This window comes from Cetorhinus maximus, chromosome 9, assembly GCF_964194155.1.
Source record: "Cetorhinus maximus chromosome 9, sCetMax3.hap1.1, whole genome shotgun sequence".
Taxonomy (NCBI): Eukaryota; Metazoa; Chordata; class Chondrichthyes; order Lamniformes; family Cetorhinidae; genus Cetorhinus; species Cetorhinus maximus.
Window position 1 is genome coordinate 107,888,205 of NC_135887.1, and position 21,405 is coordinate 107,909,609.

Genomic DNA, 21,405 nt, shown 5'->3' on the forward strand with positions numbered 1-21,405 from the left:
CAACAAGCAGCAATGGTTTCATGGTCATCATTAGACACTTCAAATGCTGTGCTCTCTCTGACTTCCACTGACTCACCACCACTCCTTTTACCTGTGGGTCTGTGGCAGTTTTCCCCTCAGTCTTGTTCCCTTTGACTCCCCATTGCCACTTTTACCTGTGGGTTTTGGCACCATTTCCCCTCTGTCTCACTCAACCTTGTAACAGCACAGCCCAAGTCAGCAGACACACAAACATGCAATTTTGAAACTGGCTTTATTAAAAACAAGTTACATATTTAATGCAGTTATGGAGTCACATTTAGTCCATTAGGATGTGGACAGGATTTGGATAGAAATACTGTACATCTTTACTAAATAAAAAGATAAACATGATTTGGAAATACATTTGGTTCTTAAGAGCTGAAGGCAATGTACACCAGTCAAGCCAACATTTTTGCTCTTCATTGTTTCTTGTTCTGCTAACATTCACACTTAATACAGTCACAGAATCAAGTAGTGATAATCTCAATTACCCCAATAGTGTGACATCCCCTCTCCTACAGTGACATTTTTGCAAATGACCAGTCTCCCGCTTGAGAAATAACCTGCAAAGTCATATAATCTCTGCAAATATTAATTTTCAATGATAGCATGATTAATAAGGAAAGGCAGTTTGTCATATTGTTCGAGGCTAAAATTTAGTTTCTCTCAGAGTCCTAAATTCAACCTATTGTAGTGAAACAAAAGCCTTCAGAGTTTCATCATTCAGCTGTTCTGAAGGTGCTTCTGTTGTCATTCCCTAACCTTTTGAAACTTTTGTCACCTTCAGGCAAATATCTTGCAACTGTCAACTACTAATTTGAAATTGGTTATTTTTAAAGCCTCCATTAAAAGGTGAATATTTAGAATTTTAAAATACAAGGACAAGATATTAGATATTTACATTAAAAAAGCAGCAACATTTCATTTTTGCCAAACAAAAGAAGTATAATGAGGAATTCCTTGCTCACACGTTCAGTTGAAACTGTTGAGCAAGGTACATGGACATTTGTTTAAACAGGCGGTATTTGTAGAATGACTCACCATTTCTCCTTCTGTTGAAAGAGAAACTTCAAGGTAGTGCTCTTTCAATGGAATGAACATTTGTCTTTGTTTTTGGTTAGGCAACTTAAGTTTATTTTGAAGAAACAGGAAACTGCGATGTGCCATGATGCAGATCTGAATTTGGATGGTTACAAACCACAATCCTAGACTCATCTATTTATGTGAATGACAACTGACACATGCCATTTTCATAATGCAAATTGAGCAAATGCAATATCTCAATTTTTAGATGGGGGGTGGGGGGAGAAAAGAGAGTTGCAGACTTCTAACATTAGCACAGCTAAAGAGGCATTTTACATAGTCATCTAGGTCAACCCAACACGACATTTTAAATGACAAAACACTACATGGTCAGTTTGTGCAAATTCGTCTTATTCAGAGGTACCCATGGTTACAAGGGCAACTGCAAGCTTGCAGAATAATGCTTCTGCAGAATGATTTGCAGATTGGTGTGAAAGCTCCTAACCTGCCAGTATTGTACATGATTTGAACTCTGCAGCAAAGGAAGACACATTGATGTGAATAAATACAAAGCCCTTCCAGTTTTCTGTCATGAACAATTCTACATTTCCACAGAGAGTTACAAGTCCTGCACCTGGAGTAGCAGCAAGTTTAAGTGTTGCTAAGGATTGCTGCACAACTTTATGTGAATTGAGCATCTTGTACAGGACAGTGGCAGAAGGACAGATTTAGAGAAAAAAGAATGTACAACAGCAAATACAGTTTCAAGTGCCACTTGCCTGGAATTTTTGTACATCTTTACCGACTCTTAGAAAGAAAGCACACATACCCTTCAGTTAAAACTCATTCTAACAAATATTTGAATTGCATTTCTGTAGCTGACTAATCATCCTGTGGCTATTTGTGGCGGTGGAAGGTGCTGAATACAACCCTAAAACACAGCCAACCAACTGCGATGTGCATGTCTCTTTGAAAAGAAAAAGGAATCTGCACTGCAATTTTCTGTGAAATTGCCACTTTGCTAATGAAGAATTTCAACAAAAATAATATTGCATATCCACCGGGAGTGAGACACTAACATTCATTGTTGATGTGCCTTTTCAATTATAACTATTCCGTTTTTATATTTAAAAAGCTTTGAGCATTTGTTAACTTGCTACATTTTACTTTTCTGCACTTGAGACAGTGCCCTTCGCTGTAATAGAAATGGCCAAAAGTAACTTCTAAAAATGCATTTGAGATATATTTCATTGAATAGCCAAAACCTTTCAAATGTTGTTAGCAGTAATACTTAAGGATACTCTGAAATCACAGTATCCTTCAACTCAGACTTTGGGCTTATCTTAAAAGTATGATAATACAGGATTTAGTTGAATTCATAATTTCATCCTAACATTTGTTATTAACCGCACACTTCTAGATTGTTTCACATATCAACTGTGATTTAATGATTTACCTGTGAAATGGTGGGCAGTTGTGCAATCCTTCTATGCACACATTTTACACATGTGCTTGCATGCACTTATATTATATCTGCTTCCAGTGGTTATTAATTCTGGATCTTCTCCAATGACTTTAAACACTTATGGCCTGGAGACTGCCACTACCACAAAATGAACAGTCTTCCCTCACAGGTGACAGCAAACAGTGGTGTGGCTGTGTACAAAACTGAAGCTTCAATTAGAAGAAAACCTGCTTAACTTCCAGATTACAATCTAAAGTATAGAATTAGTGTTTACAGAAATAGTATTTTCAAAATTTGAATCTTCATTCGACACCTACTACACAAAAAAACCCAAGGGGCACTATCACTTGCATCCTTCCCATTCAGTCCCACTTAAAGCAGTCCAGTAATGTGCAATTGTGGCAATTAATGCCCTAGTGGCTAATCTCATTTGTGCTGTTCCCCAGGAAATGCTATGTGCCTTTGAGAAAGTCAGTGAACTTAGCACCTTTAATATAATTGAGAGTTTGCAGCTGTGATAGAGAAAGGCACCATTTCTTGCTTACAAGCAGTGAAGTGCTTCAGTATTTCATTTTTGGCACACACAATTTCCCACCATCCTTTAATCTGAAATATTCAAAAAATAGATATAAAATGAAGGTGACACTAAGTGCATGCAACCAATTTTTTTGTGATTTATCAAATAGATTGGTCCACTGGTAATGTGCATCAGCTGGAATTTGCTGTTTGTCCACAGTTAAATTTTTCTTTCAAGTAAAAAAAATGCAGGAGTTCAGGTTAGGCTTTTCTTTGCCACTTGTTCCACTTACACACACTTTTTGAGGGATAGGTGTTATGCATTAGACGTGGCAGTTAGTTTGTACCAGTTAATGGTTTCCTTGCTCAAATCAAACTCTTTCAAAGTTAACGTAACACCACCCAGGTAAACATTTTCTCTCAATGACTCTGCGCTTAACACACTCAGCTGCAACTCCCTCTGTTCAAGTGATTCTTTACTGTATCCACTGTACACCAACTAAAGGGAAGAGAAAAAAACACACCATGGAATTGGAATTGCACATTTCAAGTACTCAATGTTTTCATCTTCTGTGCCCAGCAACTAACACCATGTTTGCTGCTTCTAAATGTTACAAATGAACTGAAGGATGTTCCTCTATGACTACGTTACAAGAAAGGTTGAGGAATTTTAATAATGTATGCAGCTCTTTCTTTATGCAAGACATTTATTAGGACAGTTTGGCCAATGACCCTAATTCAGCTGTAGGCCAATATGCATGCAAGATTATTTTGCAAAGTCTATACTATAGCTGTCCAACCCATAGCCAAACCACCAATCACAGACTATAAGTTTTGTTGTAACTGACCAGTGCTGTGTCTTTTCAATGTTGAACCGTAACGCCTTTCCCCCAATCCCCTCTCTTTGGCCAAGGGCCTTTAGGGCTCAAGAAAAAAAGGGTATTAATGGATTTTCAGTTGCAATGGGAGCTGGTAACTCTTGACAGTACAAGCTCCAGTGGGACTGGTCACCTTACTCCTGCTGAGGTCTGGGTCATGCTGGTATTCAGGTGTCACTGGAACTGACAACTGCCAAGATTTTTTAAGGGAATAAAGAGATTGTGAGCACTCTGTAAAGCAAAATCATTTATTTGCAAATGAGTTATTTGAACAACTTCAGCAATTGCATTTAAAAAAAAAATAAAAGACTGGTACCAATAAAAGTAATCATGAAGCTGTGGAATACTTGTAAAAAAATACAGTTGGTGTCATTAAGGGAATGACTTCCTAGCCCACTCATGTCAGTTATATTAAAACTATACCATTTCTCAAAGGGCAACCAAAAATGTGGAAGAAATATAAACATACTAAATAGGAGCAGAAGTAGGCTATTTGGCCCCTTGAGCCTGCTCCGCCATTCATTAAGATCATGGCTGCCTGTTTGGTTTTTCAAATTGCACATTCCAATCTACCCCCAATGCCTTTGATTTCCTTGCCTAACAAAAATCTACCTCAATGCTGACCTTATTTGCAATGCTCACATCTGGAGAATTAAAGCTTTTTAAAAAAAAATGGGATGCTGTAGATAAGCCACTGAGAAAGAGCTGGCTTGGAAAAATCAATAAATTGAAATTAAGAATGCAACTGCTGATGAATTAAGACTGATTAGGAATGTTCTATTCAATTAGACAAATGCATACAAAGCAACAACAGCACAGTCATTGGAGCGAGAAGCCTTGTCTAATATTCAGGAAGTGGGAAATCAGCCAGAAAATTCAAATTTTTAAGGAAATAAAATTGTTCTGATAAAGGATTTCCATTGCTGAGAAGTCAGCATTTTCACCCCAGCAAACATTACATACAAATTCACAGACCTTGGACAGCAAATCACACTACCTGCAATATGCACAGATACCCACAAGGTGGTACCTCACACCATGTCACTTGCCTAGATTTTGAGATATTCTCAAGTTCTTGTACAAGCATATCTAAAATTTTGCACCTGGCACTCTCAGAAATAGCACTGTAATTACTGTTCTTCAGAGTCTGCCAGCTTTGAACTACTTATCTGTTCAAACAGAGATCAAAAAGCAAACTTTCTTAAAAGGGACATGAACTTGGAAGCTCAAAGTTTAAACTACAGGAAATACCAGGATACAAAGTGCTGATGCTTACCATTTCATTGTAAGTTGGGTTTTGAGTTTTCCTTGATACCTTGGTTTTGTGCTTGGTTATTTTATGTGGATCAGGAAGCAAATAGGTTTTTACATAAGGGTTTGGATCTGCTCCATCCTCAGTTACCTGTCAAAAATATGAAATGCATTAACCAAAAGGCGACACCATGCAAAATATTAAATGCTTTGTCAGTCACATGCTTGTATAAAACTGTAAGCTGAAGGCTCACTAATGACATCTCACATTACATTCTGCAAAGTGACCACCAAGGTTTGCATTTTTAAAATACTTTAAAGAGCAAAAATACAAAAAAACCAAGAATAAGTGTGTCCAAATAATGAGAAGTGAAAAAATAGAATGAAAGAGGGCGAGGCACATGAGAGTTGAGTGAATGGAGAGAGCATGTATGAGTGCATGCATGAGGAAAGGAAAATTAAGGACAGTGCATGAGACAGAGCATGTACACGCTCTAATGTTATCCTATTGAGTTCCTTGGGAAAAAATGGACAAAATCCATGTGATTATTACACACATACAAGACAAATAGTTTGGAGGCTAGTGCTCAGTTCTGAGCATGACTGTTACTTACCAGGTCTCTGATATGCATTACCATAATGAACAGTGTATTGTTTCTGTATGAAATAGATAGCTTAACTTCTCCTCCCACTTGACCGGAATTGGTGCTTGGCAGAACAATTTCTATAGAGATACAAAAGGTAAAGAAAATGCAAATTATACATGGGAAAGACACCCACTGTACTACATGCCAAAGTGATGGATCATGAAACAGCATCTTCAATCAGGATTGTCACTCCATGGTCAGGTCATCTGACCATCAATTTTTAATAAAAAAATAATTTTGTTTTGACTTGAAACAAAATTTCTCTTTGACTTAAAGATGTTTTAAATCGGGCTTTTCTCAGTAACGCAAACTCAGCTACACAGAGATTTGGAAATTTCCAAGTTATATCCCCACGTGTCCATGTATCCAATGTCAGCTGGAAGGCAGGAAAACAAAAATGGTGTCTGCATCCTGAAGAAGTGATGAAAAGAAAATAGTGTAAGAGGAGGAAAGAAAAAAAAATAACGTCAGCCATGAATCCTGCTCCAGATGACTTGAGTAACTGCCATGGATTGTACTTGGGTCAGTATTGGACCAAGTTAGCAGTGTTGCTTATGTCAAGTAGGTTGTTCACACTCACTGGGCTCAAAGCATTTTGCCAGTTTGGTGAAGTGCTACAGAGTCACCAGTACTCAAATGAAATACACCCCTAACTACGACTATTGCCTGCAGGAGCAAGAGTTTAAACTTGTTCAAAACATCATCAACATATGGTATATGCCGCAGTGAAATGTGAATACACTGAAGTACCAAAGGAGGAAAAGTCAATCTTTCATTCAGCATGGAAATCAAGATCTGGGTTATCAAAGAAAGGTGAATAGATTAGATTCAGAAGCTAAAGAAAAAAATCTGAATAAACTTCATGATTCTTTTCCTCTTTCCCAATTCTCCTCCTCTTCCTCCCTATCCTTTTCTGAACAACAATATAGCTCTTGGGGTGATGGCAGTCCTTCAGGTACAGTATTTCATACCAGGCAGCACAATTCCTACCTGAGCCTTGGAAGCAACTCATTTCTACTGTTTAGGATCACTATTTTGTTACACTTTTAGGCAATATAAAAACAAAGCTGCTAGAATTTTCCTTCAAATAAAAGTGTAAAGAAATTAAAACCAAGGGTTAAGCAGCTCCCTTAAGCTTGAAAGAAAAATGTGTTCTTTCAACAATTTTGCTTTTTTTTTTGTTCCCAACTCGAGTTTTGCACTCCAATCTCCTTTACTTCTGACAACAGGCAGAGATGACCAACAGTCCTGGGAGATGGTTGATGAACTGATTAATATGGGGGACTTACATCCAATTCCAAGATTCCTTTGCAGGCTGCTCACTTGGTGAGTGAAGAGAGATTCGCAGCAATTTTGTGGAACAGTATCTAAAATGCTCACATTGGATCAAAAGCTGACAGGAATATTAATGCACGAGCCCAAGTTGGCAATTTAACCTTGCATGCAAGAGCAGGGCTTAATCCAACTGAAAATTTATTTTCGCAAATCCATCATGTTATTATGGGTTCTTTGGAAGTCCAATTTTTTGTACTTCAGTAAACAATTTGACAGAAGAACTAGACCTGTGAGGAAATTCCTCGAATGTAAAACATTAAAAGATCAGGTAATGCTGCCCACAGGTTTCAGAACTGAAACCATTATGAAGCCATCACATTACTAAGAACACTGTTGCATGTAGCAATTTCTAGAGGTGTACAAAATAAGGTTAGAAAATCACTGCACATGATGCCTGAACAGTAACCTTAACGAGTTACCAAGGACAGCAAAGGTTCAACAATGTTTCTGTTAGATGCTTCAGTTAAGGAAACCATGCAAACTTGCACCCTTTCATGTCCCTGTAAGATATCAAGTAGGATTTCAAAACACATCAAAAACTGTTTAACAGGTTGCAACACATCAGTGCACGTGACATAATGTGTATGTTTTTTCATTATAAAAATGCAGGAAATTGGCATGTTGTAGCAAGTTACCATGTTCTAAGTTGTTAAACATTGCATCACCAAATCTTCATAGGTGGCATGGCCACAACTGAACAGGAAAATAAGGCAAAGTTGCCTTCTCAGCAAAATAAAACTACTTTTGCATTACCTGAGGGTTTAACTATTCCATCAATTCCTTCAGCCTTCTCATCCCGGCCCAGTGGGTGGAAGAAGGTATAGATGAGATCACACTGAGGGCAGTAATGAAACAAGTTTTTACATTTCAGCTAAAAACATTATATAGTGCACAGAGCAAGGGACACATACAGAGAGTGTGCACAAACGAGAGAGAGAGAGAGACAGACAGACAGACAGAACATTTCACAATAACATGATTGCTTAATTTGAATTGTGGACAAATCTTCCCCCATCACAATGTTAGATATATAGTGCACAGAGCAAGGGACACATACAGAGAGTGTGCACAAACGAGAGAGAGAGAGAGACAGACAGACAGACAGAACATTTCACAATAACATGATTGCTTAATTTGAATTGTGGACAAATCTTCCCCCATCACAATGTTAGATATTATCTTTCTGTTCCTTGAATTCATTTCACCAGTCCCAGCCATCCATCAGTTTGCTTTAATCAACTAATACACAAGAGCAGGACTGACTTATCGCAGAGTTATTTCAACAATGTCATGCAGGGGATTGTGGGAGGGAACCAACATCCTCACATTTCATAGCATCAGTTTAGTGTACGTCAGAGTTTGATAAAGAAAGCTGCTCAAGTGCCTCTTAATTATTTATTTTTCAGGCCCAAATGCAGGACAAGAAATTTGTGACCTGAAAAGTCTTAATCTTGTTCCTAATTTCACTCAATTCTTACCTCAGCTACCTCAGTTGAGCCATTCATCAGACACTGCACATAATTGTTGAGCTCCACCTTACGCTTGGAGGCTACATCCTTAATGTGTGTTCGCCCAAGGACCACTTTGTTGGGGAAGCTGGAAAAACAAAGGCTTGTCTAAATTGCCATGAACAACAAGGAGTTCATCATAAATTAAAGAGCATTTTTGTTAAAAATATAACCTACCCTGGAAGTTTCCACAGGGGGAAGAGGATGCCCAGTTTGTTGTGCAGCTCCTGGAATTCATCAAACGTTCTGAAGATAAATGCTGGAGCAATCTGCCCTTCCCGTAATACCCTCACCACATATATCTGTTCAGTAAAAATGGCAGCTGTTATACATTTCAAAATAGCAACCTATGCAACACAATTTCTTGCTTGAACAGTTATCTCCTAAAGCTAGTGTCAGCTGTGGCTCAGTCAGTATATCTCACCTGAGTCAGACGGTTCCAATTTCAAGCCCCACTCAAGGACTCGAGTACAAAAATTAAGACTCACGTTCCAGTGCAGTATTGAGCAAATGCTGCTTTGTTGGAGGTGCTGGCTTTTGGGTGAGGCCCTATCTGTCTGCTTGGGTGCATGTAAAAGATCCCATTGCACCATTTTGAAGATGAGCAGGGGAGGTCTCCCTGGCATCCTGGCCATATCTACCCCTCAATCAACATCACAAAAATAGATCACCTGGTTGTGATAACTTGCTGCGTGCAAATTGGCTGCCAACTTTTCTACATTACAACAGTGACTGCACTTCAAAGTACTTCTTTGGCTGTACAACATGTTGTGGCATCGTGTGGCTATGAAAGGCATTATAGGAATGCAAGTCTTTTTATACAAGATAGTGGAGACAGCTCCTGGGGTTATAGGCACGAGTACCCGGTCAAATAGCGATTCCTTTTGTGTGAATCTAAATAACTGAAACGACAGCACCAGAACCAAATCTGATCATCTCTTAAACTGGCATCACTAACTGCATTTTTCACAGACAAGTCACTAAAAGAGAGAAGCAACATGAACCCACGACAGTCTTTCCTTTCCTTACAGTGAAGAAGCTTGACAGCTATTTAGCTGTAGTAACGTCACTACCAGTTTAGACAGGTCAGCACAGTGTTTAAAATGAGCCTTTTCTGTTTTGTGTGGCATAACACCAAACCACATGATGTACTTGTATTAAAAAAAAAGCTCCTTGTGCTGCTTTAGGTTAAAACTCCAATTCATTATATCTGTAGCAGTTTAAAAAACTATTTAATCTGTATAGAAGTTTTTTCCAAGCCTATTTAAATATATACAAACAATAAATTGATAAGATTACAGACATGTCATTACTGGTTCATTACTGAAGGAATATTCTTATCCTACAAATATGCAGCCCTGTAGAATATTTACGAGATATGTGGTTGCCTTCTTGCTCTCTCAAATCCCATATCAGGGCTGTAAATCTAGTTTTCTTTTAGAAATGTGGTGTCATTTGTTAATGGCTCCAATCACTTCCAATATTTCAAATGAAAACAAGTGGTAGAGATGTTGAAAGCAATGCCCAAGTGTAAAATGTAGAGACTCTTACAATCGTTGAACTTCTTTTATTCAAACTTAGTCATGGGGTGTATTCTCTCATCAAAGTTGAAGATTGAAGTGAGATCATTGTGGGTTTTATCCTGGAGTATATAGCCCTTTAAATATTCTTAAGTGAGAATCTAAAAATGAACAAGCAGAAGTGCTTCCACACTAACCACTTTGATGAGCATCAGCTTTGTCAATTGAGGTTCTTTGAAAAATACTTAAACAATAAAAAGAAGCAACTTCATTAACCAATACAGGCTTTTCAATAGATACAAATAATTTCAACTGCTTTGTGCTCGTTCCAAGGCATCATAAAGGACAAAGAAAATAAGTACCATTCCCTTGAAGTCACGTAGTGTGACAATTTCTTAACCAGTTATATGTTTTCAGATACCTTTGCCAATGTCTCCCTATTCCCCTGACTGAGTGGTTCTGTCTAAAGCACTCAGTTCCAATAGTATAACACTTTTTATGCTGCACATTAGGACTGCATAAACACACAAGTGTTTTCTCTCTGTTGCTTTTGGCCATGACAGATAACTTGTTAATATCGTCTAGAAATGTCATTCTTTAAAATGGCCCTAAATAGCCCTGGCTGCATGGAACTCAAGACATCCTTTGTCTCCCTGAAGAATTCCTTTCCTTTGCTTGCTGTCTCCCTATTCTGTCACATCAGGTCAAACGCTGTGGAGAAATTCTAGCCATTAAACTTGCTTCTGTCAATCAAGTTTGTCCTTAAGGTACAGGATTATAACATTTTACAGAACTGCAACATTTGAATGTTCAATATATGAGACTTTTACCAGCAAAACATTAAGTGCGTTAGATACACACTGCATGCATAGTATTTCCCAACGTTGGATCTGATGCATGGTGTACTGACAGGTAAAAGTTATGCTCATTTGTAAGCAGCATAAGTACCTTATACTTACATAGTATTTGTCAGGGTTGTATCTCTTCTGGTAGGTGTAAACAGTTACTTCTTTGATTCGCCCATCTTGTTTTAGAGAATAGGTTTTAGGAGAGAATGAAAGGATAGCTTGTTCATTGGACGGTAACCCTGAAAATCGCAGCTGTGCCAAATTGTGAATGAGAAAGTTAAACTTTGTAGCCATACTGCCCAAGCTGGATTCTATCAACCTAGAGTAGAAAAGATGAAAAAAAAATGCTGTATCATTTTTGATACATCCATTTTGATTCAAATTTAAAGGTCTAGTCACATCAGTATTTTTCACAATTTTCCAGGGTTATTCACTGAGCTGTGTGACAACCCCAAGAAGTGATCTGTTGGGGATTCACTCTTACAAACATCAAGCAGCAGTAGGGGCAGTGTAGAGGTTGACTTTTTGTGAGAGATCAACCTATGGTTGCTACTCTCTGCCACTGTCACAACAGGATTGGGGGTAGTAAACACATTGACATAAATCTTGCAAACATACGTCTTTCCAGAGCCACCCCACTCCCTGAACTGGATGACTGCAATTCAATTTCCATACGCCAACTCCAAACAAATTACCTCCTCTCCCACTCTGTCCTGCTGTGGGGTACTGAGATTGAACCCTGTTACGTGCTAACTACTTGCTGGCAAGTAAGCAGCAGTCAATCATTAATATTAGTGTTGGTGATTGCCTTCTGAGATTAGGGGGAGAAATCAATATAAGAATGCTGGAGACTTCTTTTCACCATTAGGAAACTCTACGATTCCACAAGGAATGCTGTATGCAGATGCCCACCAGCTGTTTGTCTGGATCAGGGGTGTAAAAGGATCTGGTTGATGACGTAAACTCAGTAATATGTTGTGGTTCATCGCTCTGTGGGAGCTACTGCTGCCACTATCCAGCCCTGTTTCCCCCTGCGTCCCCCATCCCCTCAGCCTGTACTCTTAAATATTCAGATAATTAAGAATGTGCTTCGAGGAATGACCATGACATAACAAAAGGGAATCCAAATAGTCACTCTTGCTGTTTGTCACTGAACCTTTTAGTGTTACTGTTTATAATTGACATACGAGTTACTTGTAATATTCAGCTAATTAACACGTGACGCAATTTCAGTTTAGATTGGGTGATTTGATTGCAGTAGTGTTAGGATCTCTTATTATTTACTTTGAGGTGAAGAATGGAGGGTCAGAGCAGGAATGTGCTTAGTAAAGCCTGTAGTGTACTTTTCTAGAGTTGGGAGTTTCAAAGCAGCTCTTGTTCATCTGTCCCATTGCAGTGATGGGTTGTTAGCTTTAAAGTGGGATGATTTGCACTTTGCCACCCAAACATCAGTACAAAACAATCCAAGGACAGCTACAACATGTCAGATACAATGTAAAGCTCCGTCTACACTATCCCATCAAACTCTCCTTCAGCACAGGTTGGATCCACAGCAGAGTTACCTCTGCCATCAAGGTGCCTTTACCTTGCCTCAGAACGTTCCCTGTTACAGCATGTAACTGTTAAATCCAGTATCTGTGTCATGAAGGGATATTGGCTATAATGCTATTGGCGAATTTTTAAAATGGAATTGTAGTGGTGTGTGTGTGTCTGTCTGTGCGTGCCTTAATTAGATTAAAGTCAGTTAGTCTGGGTGCTTTGATGTATAGCAGTTTTGAGGTGTTAGTTAGATAAATGTAAGGAGGATAGAAGGTAGAGTGTAAATTTACATTTGTTGAATAAAGCATTAAGAGTGGGAGTCAAATCTTGCACCTAGTTGGGAGACGCCAAGCAATGTGTTTATTTTACTAATAAAATTAGTGGGATGAAAACGTTATTGTTAGAAGAAGATGTAATGTTAAAAGCCTCGGATACCATCGAAAATTTACAATCAAAGGGGAAGCTATGTTTAAAGAGAGGAAGGAGATTGTGTGTAGGGTAGAGGCATTTAAGATCTAACCAACCTGTAAGTCTTCCACTGTGTCTGCAAAGGAATCTCATTTTTAATTCTTAAGGTCAAATATGCTTTGCCTGGTGTCTGTTTAAAGTCTATGGGTTATTGTTGTCTTGGTGAAGATTTACCTAGGAGTGATTCATTTGGGGATTTGTTTATAAGTTATTATGGTAGTAATTTGAGACATGTGTATGCATTTAATTTGTTGTTAAATTAATACACGTTTAATTTAGTTTTATATAAAAAAAACCTGTTGAGGCTCAGTGGCCTTATACCTGAATTCAGAGCTGCATCTTAAACATACCAATTGAAAATATAGATTATTGACATTTGTTTCAAGTTTACCTCTGGGATTTAAACAACTCAGCTTTTACCAACTGCTGTTTCATAACAATTAGTATGTCGAGGAAAGATTGAGTCTGAAGCCAGTCTGTACATTACCCTACAGGCTAGGAAATAAATCAGTCTTAAAGAGACAGATTCCTCCAGTTCCCCCTAACATCCAGTGTGAATACCTTTTATACTCTTGCAATGAAGCCCTAACACCACCTCAATTGGGGACAGCTGCTCTTAATTGTTAACTTAAAGCATGAACTTGATTGCAGCACAATTTTAATGTTAACAGTAACAGCGGCAGAATAAGAGTAAACGGGACATTTTCATGTTGGCTGTAATGAGTTGGGTACCACAAGGATCAGTATTTGGGTATCTGCTATTTGCAATCTATATTAATGACATAGATGAGGGGACTGAGTATAATGTAACCAAGTTTGCTGATGATACAAAGGCGGGAAAATAAGCAGCGAGGCGAACACAACGAGGCTGCAAAGGGCTATAGACAGGCTGGGTGAGTGGGTAAGAATATGGCAGATGGAATACAATGTGGTGAAGAATGCAGTTATCCAATTTGGTAGGGAAAAAAAAAAATCGAAAATATCTTTTGAACGGTGAGAGGCTGGGAAAAGGTGTGCAGAAGGATTTGGGTCTCCATGTACATGAATCTCAGTGAACATGCAAGTATAGTAAGCAATTTGGAAGGCAAATGGTATATCAGCTTTTGTTACAAACAGATTGGAATTCAAGAGTAAATCATTTCCTACTACAATTATACAGGTAATTGGTGAGGCTGCACCTGGAGTACTGTGTGCAGTTCTGATCTCATTACCTTAGGAAGGACATAATTGCCCTAGAGGGAGTGCAATGAAGGTTCATCAGGCTGGTTCCTGGGATGCGGGGGCTGGACATTGACTAGACTACGCCTTTATTCCCATAAGTTTAGAAAAGTGATAGGTGATCTAATTCAAATTCTTAAGGGGCTTGACAGGGTAAATGCTGTGAAAATGTTTTGCCTGGTTGGGGAATCTGCAGCCTAGAATCTGGGGAGCAGAGAGTTGGGATAAGTGGGTCTTTTTTGGGTGGGCAAGCTGTAGCTATTGGGAGTGCCAGAGGTATCAGTGCCAGGGCCTCAACTACTTACAATCTATATCAATGATTTCGATGAAGGGACCGATTGTATGATAGCTAAATTTGTCAGTGACACCAAGGAGGGTAGGAAAATAAGTTAAGAGGAGGTAAGGGTTATAGGTATGTTAAGTGAGTGGGCAAAAATTTGGCAGATGGAGTATAATGTGGGAAAATGTGAACATGTCCACTTTGGCAGGAAGAATAGTAAAGTAGTGCACTATTTAAATGGAGAGAGATTGCAGAACTCAGTGATACAGAGGGATCCGGGTACCCTGGTACAAGAATCAGGAAAAGTTAGAATGCAGGTACAGCAAGTGATTAGGAAGGCAAATGGAATGATGGTGTTTATTTAAACGGTAATGGAATATAAAAGTAGGGAAGTTTTACTGCAGCTGTACAGGGCCTTTGTGAAACCACATCTGGAGCACTCTGTACAGTTTTGCTCTCCTTACTTGAGAAAAAAGATATAATTGCGTTAGGAGCAGTTCAAAGAAGGTTCACTTGACTCATTCCTGGGATGAAGGACTTACCTTATGAAGAAAGATTGAACAGGTTGGGCCCTACGTCCATTGGAGTTTAGAAGAATAAGAGGTGATCTATTGAAACATAAAAGATCCTGGAGGGGACTTGACAGGGTGGATACCGGGAGGATATTTCTCTCAGAGGGTTAAGAGTCTTTGGAACTCTCTTCCTCAAAAGACGGTGGAAGTAGAGTCTTTGTATATTTTTAAGGCACAGCTAGATAGATTCTTGATTAACAAGGAGGTAGGCAGGAATGTGGGGCTCAGGTTACATTCAGACTAGCCATGATCTTATTGAAAGGCGGAGCAGGTTCGAAGGGCTGAGTGGCCTACTCTTGCTCATAATTTGTATGTTCATATATTTCCTCTTCTGGGGATGACTAGAACTAGGGGACAAAGTTTTAAGAATAAGAAGTCTTCCTTCTAAGATGGGCACGCGGAGAATTGTTTTCTCTGAAGGTTGTTAGTCTGTGGAACTGTGTTCCCCAGAAAGTATGTCAGAATCCACTGTTAATAGGGTGTTAATTATATCGTTACAGGTGAAGGACATTGTTTAATTAAGTACTTTGAGCACCGCAGGAGCTGGAGTGCATCACCAGTCCCAGGAATGACATTTTAATTTAATTACACAAGTTTCCTTTGAAAGTTTTGTTTTAGTTACAGTGCCCTATCAGGGACTGTCACCCCTGTTAAGCATTAATTTAATTTACTGCTTTATTTGGTTTTTTAAAAACAACATATAAATAGGGGACAGCTGGAACACGGTGTGAGGAGTGTTGAGACTGGACCAAGTCAATAAACTTGCTCAGTAAGGAAAAGCTCAGCGTCTTGGTTCTGACTTCACTAATTGGCTTGGATCCAAGTGAGAGATTGCAATGCGGGATGGAAGCAGCAAGTTTCTATGGTTCACCATGCAGGAATGCAGGTGACAGCTTGCGCTTAGATTGAAGAGACTGAGTTTGAGAGGATTTAAACTAGATTAGAAGATTCGCATAGCTTTGGCCAGAGGTTTGAATTGCCAGAGTAACCCTAATCATAAAAGCCAGTTCAGAGATTTAAAGTGATCTCGCTGGAAAAGGAAAAGAATGGAAGCAAACCTTTGGGAGCAAAGAATCACTTTGGACTGGTTCTGGGAGAATAGAGTATTTACTTAAGAGACAGAGCAAAGTACAACCATATAGAGAGATTTTTGGTTATTTTAAATGTTAAATGGAAGATCCTTTCTATAGTTTAGAGTACTAGTTGCCTCAAGAAATAGTGTTTATTCAGTGTTGCTTTTAGTTGTGTTATGGTAAAAGTCCTAAAACTTGAAATCTTGTGTGATCCTTTCCAGCTATTCACTGGAAGCTCCAATTTCTTTTTAAGTTATTGGTCTCGATGGGGATTGTAAAAGTGCAGGAGGGTGTCTTTCAGTGGCTAGCTCCTACCCAATACTGGGTTCCTTGATCGAACAATGCGCATGATTAAAAGAGATCCACCCTCCTCCCTCCATGACCACCAAACAGGGTTTGCAGGACAGACTTCCAAGAGCATGGGCAGTTTGTATGGCACCCATTTAATCCCCAATTCACCACTAAATTGCAGTGGGCTCAAGGATAATGAGTGTCAGTGGCTCATTAATGAGCCTAATTGACATCCCTCATCAGCCCCTTCTGCCATCTGACTTAATCGGGAGAAGTTTTGCTTAGGGGGAGCCCAGCCTGGCTGCCATGTTGCCTGTTATAAATCCAACCCATAGTTCTTAATTGATATAACTGCACATCACCTGGTCTGAATTAGTTCAATACATCAACTAAGAATGCCATTGATCCTAATCTTTTACTGGCTGTTTATAGTTTCACAACCAACTGATCCACTTGCTATGAGGGCCCAAACAACATAGTCCAAAAGGTAGCAGTCAGTGCACATCTCAAGGAACATGCTGATACATGCACCCAAAAAAAGGTGGAACTGGTGATGAGATTAAGGGAAGAAAATACAGGCTCACTTGAATGGAGGGCATGTACCATGTATGATTACAAGGCAGAACACTTGTGTGACGTTTTGTACCTGCAGCTCATCAACCTTATTTTACCACTATGTACATTTATGCCCATGTACTCTAAACCCAGTTTAGACTGCCATGCATTTGTCCCCTTTCTGAAACTTCCTATTTCTGAACTATTGAACACTATGCTGCTAAATGTCTCCTGGCACCACTGCAATAACTCAGTGAATTTTATTTCTGACAAATCAATCTGATGCATAGTTAAACACAAAAATTTCACTTTCATTCCTGCTAAAAACTTTTTTGCATATTGCTCAGAAACCTTAACCTAGTAATTAAACCCATACTGCCCCAGCTCAGGCCATTTCAGGATCCAAACTTCTCCTTCTCCTCCTCCTCTTGGGTCAATACTGTAATGTGAACATGACAACATTTTGCAGCCTTCAAGACTCGCCAGATGATTCTGCTACTGCCATTTACACTTCCTCTGGACCCATCTTTTGCATCCTTATCTGTCCCATATACCATCACCTTTTGCTTTTCACCATCATCCATGATCATTTAATCTTTCCTGCTTTCCATCCTATCACAGACCTTCCCCTTTAGTTCTTTCCTCCCCTCCCCCTTTCACTGCCAGTGTGCTCACTTCAGCCGATTACATTTCTAATTTTTCCAGTTCTAACAAAATGTCATCAAGCCGAAACATTAACTGTTTTTCTTTCCACAGATGCTGCCTGATCTGAGTATTTCCAGCATTTTCTGGTTTTATTTCATACTTCAAGCACATTATATTGCTTTCGTTTATCTCAATGTAAAGTTGCTTCAAATTATATTATTTACCTTTTTCCCTTTTTATGCAAAAAGTACCAAATTCTCCTTTCCCTGACATTACTTCGTTCAAATCACCGCATAAATTAAAGTTTTGAAGCATTCAAAAATCACGTTGAATTATTAGTAGAATGTAGAAACTCCAAACCCCAAGTGACCAAAATGAAGTTAGAAAATACTGGAAATACTCAGTGGGTCAATATTATAATTGTATATCTGTACACAAAAGGTACAAAGAGAGGTAGTTTTGTTTGGGTTTTTAAAGTTGCGGAGCTCAAGTTTCTCTCCATCTTGTATCAATGTATTTGTATGATTTCAGTATTTGGCAATGTATGTGACTCTATATAGCCATTCTACCTCAAGCGTGTTTCAATTTGGATAGTTTATTTGTAATTCATCTTACCTGGTGAAAAAGATGGTGGCTTCAGCATCAGTCGTCTGGGGTTGCAGAGCATCTTGAACATATTTCAGATCCTGCACAGTAGTAAGTTCTGGCAATCCAGAAGACAGCATCTGAAAAAGGTCAGAGGTAATGTGATTAATGCAGTAGTGGAAACACTTACTAATTTCTTAAGTTGGAAAAAAAAACTGCAAAAATCACCAGATCAACAACATGGAGGTTGGTCTAATAAAAAGGTATGAAACCATGGAGGCTTGTAGCTTGTGTAAGTTTTTAACCAGGAAAATAAATTACTGTGGTTGTATACAAATACAGAAAGGTAAAAGGAGATGTAGATTTGTTTGGATTTTTCAAAAGACGTTTTCCATTTTGTTTTCCTTTAACCATGTAATTTATTGGTAAAGTAGTAAAGTCTCAAAACCAAATTCATTTAAAACAGAACTTTAAAAGGGAACAGCATTAGGAATTATAAGGCTGATGCTTCTACGGATGGGCAAAAGGTAACCAACCTGCTCTTAGATCCCAAAAAAGGAGCTAGCTTATCTTTATTTGATATAGGGCATGCACCAAAACATGAATCAGTTTCTTTTATCAAACACTGATCTGCCTTGCTTCTCAAGCATTTTGTTTTAACTGCTGAACTTAAGCTGGCTGTTATATCTCAATCATTTCTTGGACAGTGCTTGCTTAGTTAATCAAGGACAACCAAAGTATGCATTACCAGTGACAGGAGATTCAGGAAGTGGTTGGCATGCTTGCGGATGAGATTGTATGACTGACAGCACAAGTCTACAAACAACTGAAATCGACTGGTTGGTTTCTCCCCACCATTAATCACATAAGCCATGTCGGAGGTCAGCACAAATGGGGCTCGATCTCTGAAGGAAAGAAAAGAATGTGTCCACGCTAAAAATGCCAAAAAACTTTGCATTTTTGCATAATGTCCCATTGAACATGACGAAGTAAGCCAAGCCAGATCTTACCTTAAACATCTGCACACGTGCAGTTTGTAGCAGTACTCACAATTGATTAGGAGAGGGAACTTGGATTGATTTTACTCTTCGATCCAAATGCAACCCTCCAACCCCATTCTCAGATGTGAACACAACGAAATGTACAACTCTATCCAGTGTCCCAGCTGACTCAAACTAACTCAAGTCACAGACCTTACTGGTCTGTGTCATAATATTCATTCTCAATGAGCCATAACAGTAGCTTGATACCAGACTTAGTTGTGCTTGATGCTGGCACTGGGTGCCTGAAATAGATACAATTCTTCATTGCCAACATGCCAAATATGTGAAAACAATTCAAAGATTTTTTAAAAAGGCTTTTAAAAAAAACTTCAAACATTCCTGTACCTCATTTATTTGACCTCTAGAGGGTGCAAAACTTAATTCAATCTTAACCAATTTGTGTTTACTCATCAAATTGTCTCACGTAAAACAGCAAAATATTCTCGTGCAGATATTCAAAATGGGAATTGCTAAAACAGATTACGTTTCCTCGATAAATTAAACATCAATGACAGCAAAGCCTCTTGAAAGGGTAAATGTATTCTATGGCACAATTGCTTCTGCTCAAATCGCATTTTAGTCATTAATTCCTTTGCAGATTCTTGTATAAGACAACAATAATCTTTGTAAAACAGCTAACAAAATTCTGAACTGGAAAATACAAGATTAAAAATAAAACATAAATTCACCTTCTAAAACTTCCAAACATCTGTGCATGTCCAAGAAACTTTCCAAAATCTATATGGAACATGTGGCCGGTTGATCTGAGCATGATGTTGTCATTATGACGATCACATATTCCCAGCACATAGGTAGCTACACAGCACCCGGCACATGAATAGATGAAATTTTCAGATGCCTGTAGCGTTGAGGTTTTCAAAAGGTTAGTTTTCAGGTGTATGCAAGCACATGTACTGAATAATTCACAAAATATTTACTTTAGTACTTCTCAACACACCAGTTGACTAGTTATTAGTGAGGTCAGAGGCTGGGAATTCTGCGGTGAGTAACTCACCTCCTGACTTCCCAAAGCCTGTCCACCATCTACAAGGTGCAAGACAGGAGTGTTATGGAATACTCTCCCCACTTGCCTGGATGAGTGCAGCTCCAACTACTCAAGAGGCTCAACACCATCCCTGACAAAGCAGCCCGCTTGACTGGCACCACATCCATCACCGAGAAGGGATATTTCTAAAAGATATGTTGAGCACTAGACAAAGACTAAAAAAGTAACCCAGGTGTAAATAAGCAGATGTATACCTTCTCATATTCTTCTTCAGTGGCATTGTACTTCCTGAGCCATTCAGCTAGTGGTTTGTCCTTGAATGAGCCAGTCACTCCATACTCAACTTGGATTTTTCTAAGTGTTTCTGAAGCTGGTACAAGTTCAACCATGCCTAGAGGGAGAAAAGGAAATGAAGAAAAGGTAATAGTCAAGATGAGAAACAATCCCGCAGGTCATCACAGCTGGTCCCTCTCTATCTTGCCATTTAACACACTGCTTCCCAAACTTTTTCCAACTCTTGACCCCATTTCAAGGCTTGAAAATTGCTGTGAACCCCTTGGTGGGAGCAGAGAGAGTGGGTGGGGTTGACCTATGAGAGGTGCAGCGGGGTGGGGGTAGAGTGTTTGATCTTTATGTATTTTTTAAAGCCTACCTGTTCGGTGGGTTTTTTGGAGCAGGAATCAGGCCTCAAATATTGGTTATTTAGGTCACGCCCACCATTTTAAGAAAAAATACAAAAACTTAGCAAGGCCTTGGAGCTGTTAACATTCAGTCGGAGCGACACAGCTCATGACCCCGGAATCTTGACTCGCGACTCCACTGGTCGCAAACCCCAGTTTGGGAAGCCCTGATTTAACAAAGTCAAGAAAAACCTCAATTTGTATCTGTTATTCTCTGGTTGCAAAATTATTCCAAATGTAACGAAATAAGTTTTTCCTCTGTTTGAAATTTATTTTTTGCAACTGTCCATTTACATCCTCTAATTCCAATGTCTGACATACTTTTTAACATTTTGCATCCTCTAGCAAGGCCCTACTTAACCACCTGCCAGCTGAATGGGCAATCTTCAGCCCACTGTGTTGCCTACACAAAACCACCTTTTGGAAATTTAAGGAAGT

At 38.9% G+C, this 21,405-nt stretch overlaps 1 protein-coding gene across 2 annotated transcripts in view; it reads right to left on the reverse strand.

The window, feature by feature from the left end:
- Nucleotides 1–236: 236 nt before the first annotated feature.
- The window catches only part of pik3c2a (phosphatidylinositol-4-phosphate 3-kinase, catalytic subunit type 2 alpha), a 124,279-nt gene continuing 103,110 nt past the window's right edge, over nt 237–21,405 (reverse strand). For both annotated transcript variants that reach the window (XM_078549295.1, XM_078549296.1), the window contains exons 23-33: nt 20,542–20,678; nt 19,971–20,140; nt 18,987–19,143; nt 18,269–18,378; nt 11,124–11,331; nt 8,822–8,946; nt 8,615–8,732; nt 7,890–7,971; nt 5,769–5,878; nt 5,180–5,305; nt 237–3,524 (exon numbers count right to left, since the gene is read on the reverse strand). In XM_078549295.1, coding sequence (XP_078405421.1) covers nt 3,342–3,524; nt 5,180–5,305; nt 5,769–5,878; nt 7,890–7,971; nt 8,615–8,732; nt 8,822–8,946; nt 11,124–11,331; nt 18,269–18,378; nt 18,987–19,143; nt 19,971–20,140; nt 20,542–20,678 — 1,526 coding nt within the window. In that variant the 3' untranslated portion in view covers nt 237–3,341. The remainder of the gene's footprint in view (nt 3,525–5,179; nt 5,306–5,768; nt 5,879–7,889; nt 7,972–8,614; nt 8,733–8,821; nt 8,947–11,123; nt 11,332–18,268; nt 18,379–18,986; nt 19,144–19,970; nt 20,141–20,541; nt 20,679–21,405) is intronic.